Here is a 20438-nt window from a genome sequence, read left to right on the forward strand (position 1 = left end):
AAATCTCCTTTTATTACAGACAGCACAATATTATTCTCACACATTTTTCCTCATCAAAATTGTTGGTGGCACCGATATAGGGAATGAGAAAACCACAGGAAATATTTGGAAGTTACACACCAAATTAGTTTCATTCAGTAACAGCTGTTACATTGTGGTCTCATTTGTAGTTCTGCGATTTTTCTCAGTTCAAGGATGTTGCATTAAATGAAAGTTTTTTTTTAAAGACACTGGCAGGACCTGGGCTACCTCATTATTTACATCACTGGACGCCCAGACATGCAGAAGCAGAGGGTGGTGTCCTGGCTGGGTCAGCATAACTTTCCCCAGGGTATGATCTTCTTCTCTGAAGGCCTGGTCCATGATCCCCTACGACAAAAAACCATCTTCTTGCGCAATCTTGTACAAGAGGTAAGCTTTGATAATTACTAAGTATGAATACCCTTGGGAAGGCAGTTGTAAAACAGTAAAGGATGCAAAAGTTTAGTTTCGGTAATTAAACTGACATTTTCAAGCTGATAAAGGTAATATTTATTGTTTCTTTTTTTTTAAAGACTGCATGTGGAGAGAGGAAATGGATTAACATTTCTCACTTGGGTTTGAAAACCAGTTGAGACAGATGTGGTGAAAGTCTCTTTTATCTGTGTGAGGAAAAAGGCTCTCAGTGAAAGATTGGGTCTTATGTGAAATGAGTTTGAGTAATCGCAGCTGAGTTCCAAGTGGGCACAAAATTGCTTGTAATTTGAGACTAAATGAGACTTGTAATTGAGACTAAATTGACAGTTTCCCTCTGTGATGCCACAAAGATGGCTGGTGTGAGAAATAGAAAAGGTCGCGCTGATTGAGTAGGCATTATCAGGCATGTTGTGAGGAAAGAGTTGAGAGAGTTTGCTTTATGATATGAGAATGCTGAATACTGGCACTGGGTCAAAAAAAAAGTTTAATCCCCCTTCACTTCTTCAGGTATTAAGCAACAACTGTATAGTGATAATTGGATAAGCAGAGCATGTTCCATAGCAGAGGGGGTGTTCATATTGTGAGGGTTCTACCATGTTATTGTGAAAAGGGCTGCAGTTTTTAACCATGAGGAAATGGAGCTCGAACATCCTGAACCCACAGGGTTAAAGCAGACCAGATTGTTGCCATTTGCCGGGTATAAATCTCAGCTGTCCTGTCGTGGGGTAGAGAGTGCTTACCCATAGTGTGGATGGATAAAGCAGAGGACAGCTCTGGTTACACCTCCTGTTATAGAATGGCATTGGCAGGGCTGCTGGTTTGTCTGCACATTTAGCCACAATGGTGCATGGCACATGCAAACTGGAAAAAAAACTCAAACATTAAAAAATGAAGAAATTATTATGTTTTTAAACAAAAATTTGCTGCAAATATTGTTAAAATGCGCCTTCTGTGGTTGATGAATGAAAAGTACAAATTAAAATACCACTGATTCCATCACTGTACAAATCGTACAGAATCAAATGCTTATTATATGCAAGAATACCCTTATTGAATACAATATGTTCTGACTCAGTTATCAGAAAAAGCAAAGTACTTGCAAGTTTGATTATACATGGTGTTTTCTGGTCTAGCCCAAACGGCTTATAACAACAGATCTTCAAATTTAAAAGTCCGGAGAGGAAAATCAAGGTTTATATGTCTTAAAGTTGTGTACCCATCTATTTTTTTGGGGAGCTTCAGTTGTTCCAGATCTGTGACTGCTTTGCTAATTTGTTCTCCCTGCAGTCCCATATCAAGATCTCTGCTGCCTATGGCTCAATGAAAGACATTTCAGTGTACAACGTGCTGGGATTGCCAGCATCTCAAATCTACATTGTTGGACGCCCATCAAAAAAATATCAAAACCAATGTCAGGTAATGAGTCTGTTAGTCCATGATAGAGTCTGCAACTAAAATGAGGAGTTATAAAAGTTCTTGCCTTAAAAAATGACAAATAAAAGTGTCAAATGCGCCACAGAGGCACCACAATCAGTAGGCTGTCAAAATGTTCCCGTTCATCTACCAATGTTGACATTCTTTGCATTGTTCCACTATTCTTTTATTATCCAGTTCTTGTTTTATTTATGGTCTTTCTTCCTTGTGCCCCAATCTCTTTCTCCATTTCTCAGCGGGATGCTGAATAGCTTCAACTACCTTCACAAATTTGCCTCTCTGGGCGCCTGTAGCATTGTACCTCTGTTCAGTAAAAAAAGAACAGCATGTGGGAAATGGTTGTACTCTAAACCTGCTTCTGACATTTTATTACCCTACTGAAAGACACACACTGGGGAGTTAAACAAGGATGATGAGGCAGTACAGGCCTGGAAGTTGTAGAATTGACTGGATGGAAGCCAGCACAGCTGTAGAAAGCAATGGGTGGGATCATTCTTTTCAAAGTGGTCTTGGATGATATGAGAAGCTCCAAAGATATATATTTTGTTCTCAATATATTACTTAGAGAATGCTTTTCAGTTCCAACATTAACTCTTCCCTGACGGCTCATTTAGGGAAAAGCCCAAGGCCAATTATATGGTCTGATGTTACTTTTAGGTTAAATTATATTGGCATGCAAAATGGCCATGAGAGGGCAATAATTGATGGAAGCAAAATAAATCACATCATGCGAGCACAGGATTCCATGCACTTAAGTGTGAAGTCTTCTCATTTTGTTATTCAAAAACATTTTACTCTGCATTTATTTAAATTGCAGCATAAAATCTACCAGCATTACAAGAAAAAAAATCTACAAAATTGACACTTAAGTACATGGTCAGGTGGATAATATCAAATTGACCATGACTTTGCCTCAATACAAAAATCACAGCCATTCCATACAGTGCAATTTATTATGGATGAACAATATAAATTAAGCCCTGTTTTTATCAACAATTGTATCAGTTGTCAGTTGGTTATTATAGATCATTCCCTTTTTATTCAAAAGCATCATATTCACATATCACATAAGGGCCACAATGTTGCACTCCAAATATTAACAGATGAATGCCAAACGTTTTTTTTTGTGAAATTCTTCTGTCTGCGGTTTTAATTGGAAGTGAACTTATTTATTTTAAATGGATTATTTTAAAAGAGTTAATCCCTTCATTAAGAGAGCTACCAAAGGAATTTTAAGCAAAAGCATTAAGTATTCATACATTCGTGTTTATCTAACAAAATGTCAAGACAGTAATCTTAACATATTCTCTCAAATGGAGTCATAGAGTCATAGAGTTATACAGCACAGAAACAGGCCCTTCGGCCTATCATGCCTGTGCCAGCCATCAAGCACCTATCTATTCCAGTCCCATTTTCCAGCACTTGGCCTGTAGCCTTGTATGCTATGGCGTTTCAAGTGCTCATCTAAATACTTCTTAAATGTTGTGAGGGTTCCTGCCTCTACCACCCCTTCAGGCAGTGTGTTCCAGATTCCAGCCACCCTCTGAATGAAATTTTTTTTTCCTCAAATCCCCTCTAAACCTCCTGCCCCTTAACCTTAAATCTATGCCCCCTGGTTATTGACCACTCCGCTAAGGGAAAAAGTTTCTTCCTATTTAACCTATCAATGTCGCTCATAATTTTATATACATCAATCAGGTCTCCCTTCAGCCTTCTCTGCTCTAAGGAAAACAGCTCTAGCCTATCCAGTCTCTCTGCATAACTGAAATGCTCCAACCCAGGCAACATCCTGGTGAATATCCTCTGCACCCTCTCCAGTGCAGTCACATCCTTCCTATAGTGTGGTGCCCAGAACTGTACACAGTACTCCAGCTGTGGCCAAACTAGCATTTTATACAGCTCCATCATAACCTCCCCGCTCTTTTATTCTGTGCCTTGGCTAATAAAGGCTGTATCCCATATGCCTTCCTAACCACCCAATCTACCTGTGCAGCTGCCTTCAGTGATCTATGGACAAGTCCACCAAGGTCCCTCTGACCCTCTGTACTTCCTAGGGTCCTACCAACCATTGTATATTCCCTTGCCTTGTTAGTCCTCCCAAAATGCATCACCTCAACTTCTCAGGATTAAATTCCATTTTCCCCTGCTCCGCCCATCTTACCAGCCCATCTATATCGTCCTGGACGAGAGTTACAGTTGCATCTTACTACACTAGGGGACCAATAATATAAAGATGGAAGCAGTATTATGAGGTGTGGAGGCCCAAAGTGTTTAACAAATCTCAATACAGTAATAAGGGCACTTGAAGCCTGTGTAAAAATCTGTGCACAAGGCTCATTAATACCTAGTTGGAACTAGAGCCTGCTTTAGGTTGGGAAAAAGAACCCGACCCAAACCACAGCGAACCCAACCCCAACCTGGCCTGAGTCGCTCCGATTTTGCCCCGAGCCCGACCTGACCCGAACCCGCCACTACTCGACCCGACCCGAGCCCGACCTGACTATCCGTTTACTTACCTTCCTGACACTGAACCTGCAAGAAGCTGTAGCGCATGCGTGATGATGTCATAGTAACGTCACTCGCTCATTGCGCAGACTCAGTTTTGTTCCGGACTTCAAGCTCAGGTAAATTTTTTATTTTTTAATACTTACCTGCAGAGCACTTACCATGTGTGTCCGACCCAACCCAACCCGACTCGATCTGGACTCGGCCCGGCCCGACCCGACTCGATCTAGACTCGGCCCGGCCCGACCCGACTCGATCTGGACTCGGCCCGGCCCGACCCGACACGACACGACACGACTCGATCTGGACTCAGCCCGACTCGATCTGGACTCGGCCCGGCCCGGCCCGACCCGACCCGACCCAACCCGACTGACCCGACCCAACTCGACCTGGACTCATGCCCATCACTCCAAGTTACTCCGATCTCACATGCCACCCTGCCCTGGCTGGACACCTACCCCCTTCCCCCCTCAACCCTTCTTCCTAGAGAACAACACCGGTGCTTATTTCTGCTTCTGTGAGGTGTAATGCATCTTGGGTTGTGTTTCTACTTGAAAGGTACAGTATGAATGCAAATTGTTGCTAACTGGCTACTGGCACCAGAAATTCCAGTCCCAGCCTCATTGGCTCTCCTGAGTGCTATACATGCAGCATCCAGAGTGACATAAGATGATGTTACCATATAAGGGGGGGAGGGGATGTAGTAGATAACACTTCTATGCTGCACAGCAGGGATCTTATGACGCCGCTTGCCGTTGCCTTGCAGAATAGTGCAGGCAACAGATCAGAGGATCAGCAGGGTTACGGTGCAAACAAGTGATCAAATGGTGAACAGGAAAGCCGGTGAGGTGCTCTGTTCCCATCACACTTTTTTCAATTTCTTTGAATAATTATCGACATCAAACAATGTCCAACCGCATTCTCCCCGACAGCTGATCACTTAACGTGCACCCGACCGTTCGCTCCTCCCGTTCTCCTCTTTGAAAATTCCCTTCTGGCCCTCCCCAGCCCATTAACAAGTTCCTCAAGGAGCTGAACAGGCAGTTAATTGGGTTAATTTGAGTTCTGAAGAAGGGTCACTGACCTGAAACATAGCATTGCCATAGCATGAATTGGAATTACATTAAATCAGTTTTCAAATTTTATTTGACAATGATCTTTGAATTTTGCCATCTTCATGATGGCATACAAACATTAAGAGGAAGAGACACTGGTCATTAGTTGGGCTACTTGTAGTAGCCACTGCAGGAATGCTTTCATCACAACTCTCCACAGTCAAGAATGCGGACAACAGCAGTCGGCTTCCCAGTTGGTGAACCCTTTGCTTCTATTGCATCCAGAACATCTGTGCCCTCTAAAACTTTCCCATCCAACCAATTAACCAGTTAGCTCTGCTTCTCTCTCCACAGATGCTGCCAGACCTGCTGAGTGTTTCCAGCATTTCTTGTTTTTATTTCAGATTTCCATCATCCGCAGTATTTTGCTTTTATTTAAGTTAATTGGAGGCGAGCAGATTCCAGGTTCCCCAACCCCTGCTCACTCTTTGAAAATTACAGCACATTCCGGAGGTGTTGGAATGCATGGATGCCTTCCAGGAATGCAATCTTCAATTTGCACCGTACTCACCTTTAAAGCGCTTTAAAAGTCCGACCCTTGATGTCCCCAGCATATTTTGTAAATAGTGTACAGCATGCACTACTTACCTGGTCATGAGCCACATCTAGTGGTGGAACATCAGTATTACATCAGTCTTTACACTTTTATTCAACACGCCTTATTAAACATGATTTTGCATCTTTCTCTCTGTCTTCAACATTTTAAAATTATTTTTAAGAGGCCGCCATTACTTTTCCTGCGCTTTTTTTAAAATGAATTTTTGTTTTAATCAGAAGGCTGTGTGAAGTGGGAACAACAGAAACTGAATAGTCAAAAATTTAGCATCGGCGCAATGGGCTGATTGGCCTTTTTCTACAATTCTATAAAAGACTAGTAATAGACCAAAGGATTATGTTGCTGGCAACATTGTAGGCCTCAGGAAATAACTTCTTTGTTAAAACTTCAGAACCTTTAAAGGATAAAAGGGTTTAGTTGTGAGGACAGGTTGCATAGATTGGGCTTGTATTCCCTTTAATAAAAATATGTAGAGGTGATATAATTGAGGTGTTTAAGATGATTAAAAGATTCCATAGTGTACACAGAGAGAAACTATTTCCTCTGGTGGGCGGAGTCTAGAACAGGGAGATGTAACCTTAAAATTAGAGCTAGGGGGTGCATGTCACACAAAGGATAGTCGAAATCTGGAACTCTCATCCCTAAAAGCTATTAAGGCTAGGTCTAGTGAAAATTTCAAAACTGAGATCAATACATTTTTGTTGGGCAAGGGTATTAAGGGTTGTGGAACCAAGGTGGGATGATAGAGTTAAGATACCGATCAGCCATAATGTAATTGAATGGTGAAACAAGCTTTAGGAGGGAACAGCCTCCTTTCCTATTTTCCTATGTAAATGAAACAGCAGAAAACTGAGATTTGAAGCAGTCAGGGAGGAAATGTGTAGCATGGTGCCAAATTTCTTTCCTTGTACAATAATGTTTACTGAATGTCGGAAGCCAACAATATCTTGTTTTATTTGCCTTTGGAATTCATTCAATCCTGTCAGGGCCACAGATTCAGCTGCTCCTGAAACAAACGTCCCAGGACCACTGAACAGTGCAGTGGGTGTGAATGTTGTCCTTCCACTTTGGTGTTTGGGTTTGAATCTATCCAGACTGATGAAGTAAGGATACCTTACCATTGACCGTATGGGCCATATGCAAAATGAGTTTGAGTAATCCCAACGCAGTTCCAAATATGTACAGACTTACAGCACAGAACCACCCCTAATCTGGCACACAATATCAGACTGAAAGGCTGCTGTCACGCTGCTACTGTAAAACTGCTCCTCTAAATTGCTGTTTAGGGAAGGCGCACGCTGAGACATGGCACTTAGGAACAGGAGTAGGTCATTCAACCACTCGAGCCAGCTCTGCCATTCAATAGGATGATGACTGATCTGTACCTCGATTCCAATCACCTGTCTTTGCTTCATATCCCGTGATACCCTCACCTAACAAAAATCAAACAACTCTGTTGTGAAAGCTCCAATTGCCCTAGCATCCTCAGCCTTTTGGGAGAAAGAATTCCAGATTTCAACGAAAAAAATGCTTCCTGATTTTTCTCCTCTGTGGTCTAGCTCTAATGTTAAGATTATGACCCCTCATTCTTGATTCCTCCACCAAAGGAAACTGTTTCTCTATATCTACCCTTACAGATCTTTTTAACATGTTAACTGCCTTCATCAGATGATCCCTCAACCTTCTATACTCAAGTGACTACAAGCTTAGTCCATAAAACCTGTCTACATAATTTAACCCTCTAAGCCTTGGTGAATCTGCATTGCACCCTCCTCCAAGACCAATACATCCTCCCTGAGGAGTGGTGCCCAAAAACTTCTCCACATAAATATCCCCTTAATATTGATCTTGATCTTGGTATCTGTAATAATACATAATTCCAGATATATATTTTATAACTAAGTACTTTAATTGCTCAAAATGAGTTCCTCATGCCACCATTTTGTCTGCTGACAAAAAGACATCAAACAGCCTTGTGAAGGTATGTCAATAAATTAGATGCAATATGTCGACGATTAAACAGCGTGTCAACACTCGCTGGTTATGCCCACATGACCAATAATCACTTGTGTGCGGTACTGGGTGAACTGAGCCCCCGTTGGAGTTGCCACCTTCACAAGGGGATCGAAGGAAATTAAACCACAGAGATAGAAACAAAAATTGATACCAGATAGGAATGAAACTTTAGTGAATGATCTGTCTGAAAGTGAAAAGAAAAAACAAAACTGCTGAAAACTTCTGAATGGTTTTGTCTGCCGTTACTCCACAAATACGGAGAAACTATATCTTCTGGTGGGGGAATCAAGAACAGGAGGACATAATCTTCAAAGTAGAGCTCAGCCATTCAGGAGCGAAATCAAGCAGCACACAAATTTGGAACTCTCTCCCCCAGATGATTCATGCTTCGGTGCAGAGGGATCTGGGTGTCTTCGTGCATGAATTGCAGAAAACTAGTTTGCTGGTGCAGCAGGTAATAAGGAAGGCAAATGGAATTTTGGCATTTATTGCTAAAGAAATAGAATATAAGAGTAGGGAAGTGTTGCTGCAACTGTACAAGGCATTAGTGAGACCGCACCTGGAGTATTGCATACAGTTTTGGTCCCCTTACTTGAGGAGGGATGTAGTTGCATTGGAGGCAGTTCAGAGGAGGTTCACTAGATTGATTCCAGAGAGGAGGGGTTTGTCTTATGAAGAGAGATTGAGCAGTTTAGGCCTTTACTCTCTAGAGTTTAGAAGAATGAGAGGAGATCTAATTGAGGTATATAAGATGATTAATGGTATAGACAAAGTAGACGTAGAGAGGATGTTTCCTCTGGTGGGTCAATTTAGAACGAGAGGTCATAGTTTTAGGATAAGGGGTAGCAGATTTAAAACAGAGATGAGGAGAAATTACTTCTCTCAAAGGGTCGTGAGTCTGTGAAATTCACTGCCGCAGAATGCGGTGGATGCCGGGACATTGAGTAAATTTAAGGAGGAGACAGACAGATTTTTAATTAGTAATGGGTTGAAGGGTTATGAAGAATGGGCAGGAAAGTGGAGTTGAGGCCGAGATGAGATCAACCATGATTGTATTGAACGGCGGAGCAGGCTTGAGGGGCTGAATTGCTTACTCCTGCTCCTAGTTCTTATGTTCTTAAGAGTGTGGATGCTGGGGCAATTAGAGCTTTTAAGGCTGAGATTGTTAGATTCTTGTTAGGTAAGGGGAATCAAAGGATATGGAGCAAAGAGGGGAAAATGTTGCTGAGGTGTAGATCAGCCACAGTCGAACTGAATGGTGGAGTAGGCCCAAGCAGCTGAACAGCCTACTCCTGTTCATAATGTTTCTACGTTCTTAGAAGTTTATTAAAATTGTAAAAATCAGAATGAGAATTCGGACACTGTGTGACTCTGTGATTAGTAGCTTTCTTCTGCTTGATAGTAACCGTTATTTCCTTTCCTGCAGTTTCTCTCTGAAGGTTATGCTGCTCACCTGGCCCAGCTGGAATTTAGCCATCGCTCCCGCCCGAAGAAGAACAACTCTCGAATGATTTTACGAAAGGGGAGCTTCGGCCTTTCCGCTCAACCGGACTTTCTTCGAAAAAGAAACCATTTGCGCAGGACTATGTCAGTGCAGCAACCCGACCCGCCATCCTGCAATCCCAAGCCGGAGCGAGCTCAGAGCCAACCAGAGTCGTATAAGGATGACAGACACCCCCACAGCATAGCTTGGGCCCGTAGCGGAGGCTCCAAATCTGAACCAGGCGTGTGAGCAGTGTACTATAGGCAACAGAGAGTTCCAGGCTTTATCTAGAGTCCGAAGGTGCACTGAGAAAGCTATTTTGGAGCCTATTATACATTGTGGCGCCCATTCTTGTTCCAAAAAGTATTGGGCTGGAATTTCCTCTTCTGTCTGGTCAATCGCGGAAATGCCTTGGGCCACATTTCCACCCCTACAAGTGACCTGGCATTGACCTAGACAAATCTTTACAGGTCAGCTTCATTTGGATAATATATAGAAAAGTTCCCCTAGGTATTGGAAGGCTGCCATTGCAGGGGAGAAGCTTTGCTCTCCAGGTGGATATATTGGGAAATTCCAGATGGAAAATCATGAGGAGCATATCTGCAGTTTCCCAATATGCATTCCCAGTGGGCGAGACTTCCCATCAGGAGCATGCATTCATAAGCTCAGTTGAACATCTCACCAGCAAGAGTGGCCTTTAGGCAGTTACTGAGTCATACCTCAGTCACACCTGCAGCACAGGTGAGTTACGAGTCCTTCAAGCATGTTAAAGACGACTGCAACTCTCTGTTGCCAGTGAGATACCCTGAGATCATTCATGTGTATTTTTATACGTGTTCCTTGTATTAAGCTAAGACATGGAATAACACAATGTAATATTGGCAGAACTTGTTGACAAGGACTGAATATTTATCAGTTCTCTCAAAAGTGCTCTGGGTCTTTGCTTTTCAGAACTGTAACAGGAACTTTGAGGTCAGGCACCCGGTATCAAATGTGGGTTTTGGCAGAGGAGAGAATCCCTGCATTTTTTCAGATTTACTGCTAAGTTATTGGATCGATTACGGTCAGGCAGACTGCGCAGCACTTTGTTTCATTCGCTCACTTAAATGGAAAAGCATCTCTGAGCTCCAAGATCAAGCTGGCAAACAAAAATGATTCAAGCAATTCACAAGACATAAATATAAAGCCAGGCTGTCTGAGCAATCATGTGTAACCCAGTCTCCTGTTAGCAGAGATTCTACAGCGCAAGGAGTTCCAGCACTATTTGTACAACTAAAAGGACTTGACTACCCCAACCCGGTGATGGAGGGGAAAAATGAAAACTTTTGGATAACTAGACTTGCTTTGATTAAATTGTTACAGAGATCAGCAAACTAAATTGTTTTCTTTAATCCTGCTGATTTGTAATAATATAGTCAGCTTTATGTTCATTCAAATGGAGGCAAGCTTCTTCTTTGTAGCCAAGTTTGATTTTTTTTGTAAGCTCTGATTCCCCGAAAGCTCTTTTGCAGAATTGAGGAGTTAATGATTAATGTGAGGTCTCTTTGTTGAAGGGAAGGGCCCACATCTAAGATGTTAACTCTTCTGTTCTCTGCTGCCTGATTGGAGTATTTCCAACAGTTTTTGCTTCTGATTCAGATTTCCAGCAGCGGCAGGCTTTTTTTTTTGTTTGGTTTTTGGTCCCTTTCAGTATTTTGTTTGTTTGAAAGAAAGGAATTCACTATTCTAGAAACTAGGAAAATATCTGAAAAGTCTTTGCATATCACCAGGATTTAAAGTGTCATGGTAGCTCATAGTTTGCTGATTTTAAAAAATGATTTAAAGGGACAATTCACCAAGATGTCAGTGGTGGGTAGTGGGGTGGAGTGGGGGGAGGGGTGGAACGTATCAATGGTGGAACTATTGAAGGTCAGGTGGAGATGGTTGGACTTTTTGTTGCTGGATATGTTCATTGTGTGACACTAAGATTGGGCAGATGTCACCAACCATTTGATAGTCCAAGCCTGAATGTTTGTCCAAGTCCAGGGTGGCGTTCTGGATGTGTTATGAAAGGAGCTAAATACTGGAATCATCAGCAAATAATCCCTTTTCTGATCTTATGACAGAGGAAAGGCCCTTGATGAAGTAGCTGAAGATGATTAGACATTGGAAGCTGCCCTGAGGAACTCCTGCAGCTATGTCCTGGGGCTGTGATGATCCACCTAGGACAGCTTCCTGTGTGTTAGAAATGGCATCTAGAATGGGGCCCTTGGGCCCCATTGCTAACCCCAGGCAAACACTACCTTGATAGCAAGGGCAGCTATTCTCAGCTACCATTGGTATGCAGCACTTGCATCCATTTCTGAATCAAGGCTCTGATGAGCTGAATGATGCTGGTGGAACCTAAACTGAGCATTGGTCAACAAGATATCGCTGGGGAAGTGCTGTTTGATGACTCCTTCCATCACTTTATTGATGAACAAGAGAAGGCTGATGGCTGCAGTTATTGACTGACCTAGAATTATTAGGCTAGAATTACTGCAGGGGTTCTCCTGAGCTCCTGCCATAACTTTGGTAACCCCAGAGAAATAATGTAAATAGCTGTTTACGCCATTTCTACTGAATTTCTGCTGAAATTACGCTGAAATATTAGTACTCCTGAAGTAGTTCTGCCCCAGCCGGTTTTGTAGTAAGATGTACCTGGATGTTGTTCTATAATATTGGGTAGATGCCAGTTTCATAGCTGCCATTGGAATGGTTTGGTTAAGGGGGAAGCTTCTGGTGTCACAGCTTCAGTACTGCAATCAGGATACTATTATGGCCCCTTAGCCTTCATTATGTCCAGTGCACGCAACCAGTTCTTAATGTCATGTGAAGAGAACCAAATTAGCCAGAGACTGGCATCTATGATAGTGGAGACTTGGGAGGAGGCCAGGTAGGATTGTCTACATGGCATTTTTGACTGAAGATGCTTACAAAGTATTTTGTCTTGTTCCTTGCACTCACATAGTGAACTCTAGCATGGTTGAAAATAGAGAGGTTCATTCAGCCTCCTTCTCCTCTTAGTTGTCTAATTCTCCACCTTCGTTCTCAACTGGCAGTAGGTTAGAGGGTTTTGTTTGCATCCATTTGGTGTGACACTGCGTAGCTCTTTTTGTAAACTTCTGCTTTTGGTGTTTAGCATGGAGGCAGTCATGTGTTGTAATTTCAGTCTAAGGTGTGCCTGATCCATCATCCGATCTGGCTGAACAACCTCAAGCAAAAGTGCCTTTTTCCATCTCCAGCCAAATCATCCTACTCCTCCAAAGTTATCCTCAAGGATAACACTGGATCCCTCAAAAAATAAACTGCTTCCTCATCTCCTTTTCTTACCTTTTCCATCTTTGCCTCCAAGTGTGAGAAGCAAGCCCATTTTGTCTTGATTGAGAACACTCACTTGGCTGCCTCAGTCTCTTCCTTCCTCTACTGTCTCGTCTCTGACGCTTCAGCCCTTTAATCATGCTGAAGAGTCTCCCCCAGCCTTTCCTGGGCTCATTTTCGCTAAATACCCTCTTTCCCCTCAAGTCAACTCCTGACAAAACAACTTTTTATTTCCCAGTGCTTGCTGACCCAGTTACCTTTGCACAGCAGCCCTTCTCAACACTGTCCCTTGCCCCGCCCCCTCTCCAAAAGCTTTTTCCTCCAACTATCACCCGGTTTGCAACCTCCCTTTCTCTCTTAAAGTTCTTGAATGCATATTTATTACTGAAGTCTGCACTCACCTTTCTTATCAATTCTTGTACAAATGCTTTAGTCTGGTTTCTACCCTATCCACAGCACTGAGATTGTTCTGTTCAAAGTCATCAGTTGCACAGAGTCTACAACCACGATGAACTCTCTCTCCTCGATCTGTACTTGACATTTGAAATGGTCAATTACCAAATGTCCTGCTTGGGACTAATATAGTTCAAGTCCTATTTATCCCAACATAGCCAGCACATTTCTGGCAATGACTTCACTCATCCCCGCATTAATACCTTGGATCAGCCAATCTTCAATCCTTGATTCCATTTTTCCATGCTGGCCTTGAGGGGCCTTGTCCATAGACACAAAATCAGCTTCCAGTTGACACTCAACTCTACCTCTCTAATACCCACCTCAACTCCATGACCAGTCTTATGCTGACTACTTGTCTTGTGTCCGTGTAGGTGTGCCAAGACTTTTTTTCTGGTTAATAGTGGCAAGACTGCAACAATCGCACTCATCTACCATCAAAACGGCACATCCTAAACACCCCTCCCCAGCTTCATCAGTCTCTCCACCACCTACTCAGACTGAACCCAACCAGCGGTGAACTTCAAACTGCAATATCTCATCCATCACTAAGAACCTTCACTACCATCACTGCAACATCATCCAGCTCCGCCTGTACCTCCCCCCCCCCACACTGCCACTGAAACTATAGTTGCTTCAAGGCTTGTATGCTGTCCTCATATTTAAAAGTTTTTTTAAAAAGATGGCATTGTCAAGATGGCTTCCATAATTGCCCCCTCACAAATTAGCTTCTTTGTAAGTGCGTTGGAAAGCAGCCAGACAAACCAACACTGCTGACTGCCACCGAAGGTATACTGCAAATTGAACAAATTCTGCCACTTGCATCCTGTTCCACAGTAATTCCTGCTTGTGAGCAACTAGGTTCTCAACAATCTCTGTTGTCCCTTTGTTAATGCATTGCATTCAAACTCCTTATTTTAGGATTTTCCGTGATCCTGAACCACTCTCCTTGCAGCTCAACATCCCAAACTATGCGCTTCTGTCGTCCAAATATAGCCTCTTGCCCATTCTGCCCTCCTCTTTCCTCTGCTCCACCTCACCATATGTGACCAAGCCTTCAGCTGGCATACATTTTGAAAACTCCTCCACTTTGCTACTTCTCTCAAAGCCTATATGACAATGCTTTCCATCACTACTCAACCTGTACCATTAACTGTTAGACACCAATTTCTGATCTCTGATGGTTGTGTTAAAGGTGCTATTTAAGTTGTGTTGTTAATCAAGATAAATTGGCAAACTTCTCTCTGGTTTCCACTGATGTTTTATTATAACCAGGCACAAGCTGACCAAAAGTAGCCCGCGCTGATTCAGTTCGTGCCTTCTTGGGGGTGAGGTATTTGTGGGCCTGTTATATCCCTCTTCCTAAGGGGTAGAGGAAGGATGTGTGTTTGTATTGCTCACATGGAAGGAAAATTGTGCCAATGGCAAATGGAATTTTGGGACAAATTACAGACTCAGAACATGTCCTGTCACTCATTGTTCTTCCACTGTGGTTTGGTGGCATAATGTGTATTTCAAATCAGCAAGTGTGGATCAGGCAGAGCTTCCATTACCATAGATTGCCTGTAGGACATGTCAGTGTTTAATTTGTGCACGTTTGTACAGTAAGACCATCTTTTTCTACTTAAATAGAAACAATGGCAACATTAGCTAGAGGACACTCACCAAGTCAACTGCAACCTCTCGAAGCTAGCAGATATTGTAAGTAAGGGGGAAGATGATTTCCAATTTATCATTCATCAACTATGCATACAACATGTACACAGTTTCTTCAGCTGATTGTGATTCTGCGCAGTAGGTTATGGAGTAAACAGATGCAGCCGAGAATCCCCACCTCCCACCATCCGAATCAAAGTTGTTTATTTGCATAGAAGTTAAAATTTTGGACAATGACTCAGCCCAAAAAGTGAGAGAGTCTTTGGCCAGGTCAGGGTATCGAGAGCTTGTAAAATAATCATCATACCAAACTGTCTACCTTCAGTGAAAGTAGCTGATGAGCTGCCAGACCAAAAGAGGGCTTGTGACAAGATAACTTCTCTTCTGTAACTGAAAATCCTACTTCAAAAGCCCCAGCTGTTCTTGCCTACTGAAGGAGTCATTAGTGTTTGAGTTATATGATCAACCATGCACGTAGAACAAAATTGCAGGAGTAAAAACCTGTGAAAAGGATGATGACAACAAAGGTTGTCATTAAACTCCTGCACATGCACGTGAGCAACTTTTACAGGTCTACAAATAGTGTGGAACACTTCTTTCCTCAGAGCAAGTATGTTAAATATTTGTTATTACACTTTCGTGTTTTTGACCTGGTCACAATAGTATAGTTGTTCACAAATGTTTAAATATAATTGTCTGACTGTTTCACTATATTAAAAGACTGCAGTGTTTCACATAGTTGCATATCTGCTTGACCAAAGTATCTCATCTCTTGCTGTTACAAAGTGCAATGTGTTGAGTATTTAATAACTTATTTTTGTATAGGTACACGGTGTAAAATTGTAAAACTATGTGTATTGCTTGTGTTCCTTTGTGATATAACAGACGATGCTGTATTTTGTGTATCAGTTGGTCTAGATTTTTATGTGTACAGTTTTGCATTGCTTGTACTCGAGATGAAAAGCCAGCTGTACGATGACAGTGCAGTTTCTAAGAGAATGGTTTTATTTGTTTAAATGATTTGGAACACACTTGTTTATTAAAGTTATAATGTGGTTTTGTACAGAAGCATTTTGGAATATGGTTTCTAAGTCCTTAGCAAATTAAGAATTCAAGACTGGGATTACTTCAGAAGGCAATAGAGGAGATAAACAGAATTAGTGAAAATGACAAGAATGTCTGAAATTAGAATCCTAATTTATTTTTCACTATCCCTAGTAAAATGGATAATTGGCATCAGTGGTATAAAATTACAAAGCTTTTAGTCTTCAACATTTCTCAGATGAGCCATGTTCAACACCTTAACACAATAGTTCAGGCAACATGATCAATATCATTTGGTTATAAATCAAATAAAGGGTCAACATGGTGGATTTGGGATTCAATGACTGGTAACAAAAAGTACCTACATTCAACATGGCAGATACTCCCAATGCAATTATTTCCCTGGCTTTCTCCTGCTACATTTTTGGCATCCAAGGAGGGAATGTAGATAGGAAATCTCTTCCCAGGCCTCTGCTTTTGGTTCATTCCTCTGCGCAACCTTAAATTGGCCTTTTTATGGGGAACTGCCCAGTCTCTGCGTCCATCTTCAGTCACCCAGCTAAAAATCTGACTTTCCAATCTCATGGTACCTCTTCTGACCAAGTTTTAATTTGTTAAATTCTATGGATGGCTATCAAAAAAAAAAAATTATAAGCCGTGCCTTCTTAACTGGCTGGCAGTTAACTTATTCCTTATTCCTTTTGCAATAAATTAGGTTTTAGTGGTCTAATGGCTAAACTGCATTCAAGGTTTTCTTCAGTCATTCCTTAGTTTTGGTTACTAATTCCTGCAGACATGACTGAAATAAATCCAACACTCCCTGACTTTAGGAATGGTCACTCGCTCACTCCTCACTTGAAACTGTAAAACATTGAGTTTATGGTCCCTGATTTCAACACTGACTCACAGGCGGAGTCTTGAGGACTTAGTCCCTCCTGGAATAGCAGGACCATTTTCAGCTCAGGAACTAGATTTCCTAATGGATGGGCTTCGCTGAGGCTCTTTCCCAGAGCAACAGCATTAGCATCCCACCTCTGGGTACCCCAACCAATCAGGGAGCGCAGGCAGGCGGGATGACATGTCCATTCTGCCAAAGGAAGGATTTTTAATTATAGACACCACAGCATGGATTACAAGGACTCACCAGCACTTGGACTTTTGAGGTTGTAGCAACCACAGAAATAGAGAGGAAACCTGGGCCGCTCTGCCTCCACGCCCCACCCCTACCCTGGGTCTCTCCCTCTAACCTGAAGTCCTGCTGCAGGATTGGAGGGACTGCAGTAAGTTGAGCTGTCCCAAGGATGGGAGGACGAGAACAAACTCTCCAACCAAACCAGCATGAATGGAAGGAGCCGAGGAAGTCAGCAGTAGGAGTGTGATCCCTTCAACCTGAAGACCATGCATACAGCAGATCCCTTGGGACCTCAGGAGGGCATGGCAGGTGAGTGGTATAACATTCCACACTGACTTTGCCAGCATTCTCCTGTACAGCACTCCTTAGAGCAACACACCTTGCGGCAAACACTCACACTTACCCTCAGCCTATTGCCTTCTAACACCCATGCCTTAGTCACCTTCCCTTCTCTTCCACACAAGCCATTCGAGCACTCCCACCTCTCTGCTTCCTCTCCTTGTCCGAGAAGAGAGCACACGTTGGTGAGAGGCAGAAACCCAGGGTTGTGGGGTGGGATGGCCCTCCAGTGACAGGCAACAATGGGAAGGAGGTATTCTTCCACGAGGCCGCAGATGTCAGCAGCAACCTGCTGCAAGAGCCTGAGCCTCCTAAGCTACTGGTGCTCAAACTTGACGAGAGAGCTGATCTTCTGCCTGTGGACTCTGTGGTGAGATCTGTTATGACTGAGGTGGGAGGAATGCACTGTTAATTCAGTTCCACTTTTCCACAGGTCACAACATATTTTTTTAATTTTCCCACTTACTGAAACAGTCAATTAGATTGATGATTTTCCCCCAGAATAGAATACACCAACCAGGTTTCTTTATTGAACAACAAAATTAACAGATTATAAAACAAATCTTAACTAGTAATGAAGTAAAACAATATCACACAGATCCATTTTTTAAAAAATCCAACATTAAATTTTATTAAGTCCCCTTTCTGCCGTACCAAATTTGAAAGTCCCTTTTTACCTTAAACCCTTCACACTCACACACGCACATATACACCAGTTAACCAAAAAAAAAAGGGATTTTTAGATCAGAGTTCTGTTACAGACAAAAAGCATTTGGATTAACTACTTGCTCACTTTTGAAGGAAACAGCAGACGAGATATGTTGTCCCAAACTGGCATACAGTCCAACCTCCGAGCACACACAGGCAGACCACTGAGATCTCTAGAACAGTTCTCTTCAGGTGGCGGTGAGAATTATTTTTAACAGACTTTCTTCAAATACAGGAAACAAGACAAATCTACACAGTGGACTTCACAGAATCTTCTATGACATTTCTGGGAAGCGAGCTGGGTTGTGGTCTTCTGTCCGTTTTGACACTTCAGCAGCAGACTTTATCTCTTTCTGGAAGGTAAAACACACACTGACCCACAACCAGAAATCTCATCAGTCTTTCTCCCCATCCCAGGTGCTCTCTGTTATGACTGGGCTTGTCCAATCAAGGAGCGCTCTGCCCCAGTTACCAAGGTTTCTGTTCCAAGCCTAACCCGAGCCATGTGACAACCAGCAACTTTGTTGCCAATCTGGCTTCCTCAGTGTCCTCTTGATGTTTCTATTTTTTAAAAAAAGCACTGATCCAACATTTATTCAGTTTAACCATAAATTCCATTAAAAAATATTTTTAACGAGAAATAGAATCACTTTCGTAACAGGTCTCACCTCCTTCCAGCTGAAACTGTGTCCATCCCATTTACCCAGTGCAGGGGCATGTGGTTGAGGAGAAGGCAGCTGCTGCTGGTAGTGGTGGTGCGACTTCTGCTCTTGCCCCTCATCAGAGGTGCAAGTTAGAGCTGCATAAGCTACACCCATGTTATGAAGACTGAAAGCAGGAAGCAGGGAAGCGTAGTTGATGGTGAGTGAAACGTTAGACAGGTGAAGGGACAATCATCCGTCAAGCAGCGATAGCATTCTTTGAGAAAAAGAATGCTTTGAACAGTAGCTTCTCACCTGGCCATGGCTGGAGCTCTTCAGAGCAAATGAACAAAGCGCTCGCACCTCTTCCCATTGGGCACTCGCCTTGGTGACCCTGGTGAGGTGCAGACAGACACAGTGGGCAACACATGCATTTTTGGGAAAGAAGGAGTCCAGGGCTAAAAAGGGTTAATTGCCTTTCTAATTGGTTCATTAGCTTTCCTGCCAGACCCAAGGTGGGGATGGGCGTTCCCTTCTGGACTCGGAACCTGCTCAGGGGAAAAGCCGGAAGAGAGCGGGATGATGTTGGGATCTCGACCCGACGTAAATTTCAGGGGATTTAACTCCCCACATGTACCGAAACCCGACTGTTTGGCGAGAAAAATTCAGCCCAAAGCTTCTGATTAACTTATTTGTCTTTGAGCAGCAGTTTAAAATGAATAACAGCTGAATGATACTAAACTTCCTAGTTCAGAAAAGCATCACTAATCCAATATTAAAACAAACGTATAGTACTGATGAACCAGACTTTAAGATTCATTAAAACAGCCACCATTGAAGGGCATAATCGGCAATGACAATGTAACTCATTGTGCAAGATTACTACAGATACATTATGGTTAAATTTCTATTCAGATAAGCCACCTCAATAGGGATGCCATGCGGTTGAAGTCACTTTAAAATAGATCTAAAGATTTTATTAAGCAGGTAGAAAGATCCTAATGGTAAATATATCAGTGATAGGTGTCTTCAGTGCAGCAATCTGCCAGGTATCCAATAAAAGCAAATAATACTTCCCCAAACTTACAAATCTGCAGTTAGACTGCCAGAACTGAAGAAAGGGAAGAAAATAAATCCACGAGAAGTCAACTAGTACCTTCCTAGTGACTGATTGCACTGCGGAGCTGGAGTTGGCGGAAGATATACAGACTTTTCAACCAGGATCGAAGAAAAAGTGAACTGTGAACTTTCTAATGTTTTGACCAAGCCCCTCAATAATTTGTTTCCAATTTACTCAATGTCTTGAATCATTGCACTACACATTGATTATAATTAGCAATGGGAAGATTCAAATTACAAATAAAAAAATTGCCCAAATCTAATTTTCAGGGAAAGCTAAACAGATTTTATAGTCAGTCTTTACTCCCTGCCCTTTGTGTGAATCAAAATGCTGAACATTCTAAACCTCAATGAGCAACAAACTATTTACGGTTTGTTCAAATATTATGAAGGACACAAACTTAATCACTGTATAAATATTTAATAATTGCCTTAGGCATTC

The 20438-nt window shown here is 42.4% G+C and overlaps 1 protein-coding gene across 1 annotated transcript in view; it reads left to right on the top strand.

Annotated features, from left to right (window-relative positions):
* pitpnm3 (PITPNM family member 3) overlaps positions 1 to 10153 on the top strand; it is a 493326-nt gene extending 483173 nt beyond the window's left edge. Inside the window, exons 17-19 of the mRNA XM_068010378.1 lie at positions 228 to 411; positions 1744 to 1872; positions 9509 to 10153. Of these exons, the coding sequence (XP_067866479.1) occupies positions 228 to 411; positions 1744 to 1872; positions 9509 to 9814 (619 nt within the window). The 3' untranslated portion in view covers positions 9815 to 10153. The remainder of the gene's footprint in view (positions 1 to 227; positions 412 to 1743; positions 1873 to 9508) is intronic.
* The last annotated feature ends 10285 nt before the right edge of the window (positions 10154 to 20438 follow it).

Source organism: Heterodontus francisci, chromosome 30, assembly GCF_036365525.1.
Source record: "Heterodontus francisci isolate sHetFra1 chromosome 30, sHetFra1.hap1, whole genome shotgun sequence".
NCBI classification, from domain to species: Eukaryota; Metazoa; Chordata; class Chondrichthyes; order Heterodontiformes; family Heterodontidae; genus Heterodontus; species Heterodontus francisci.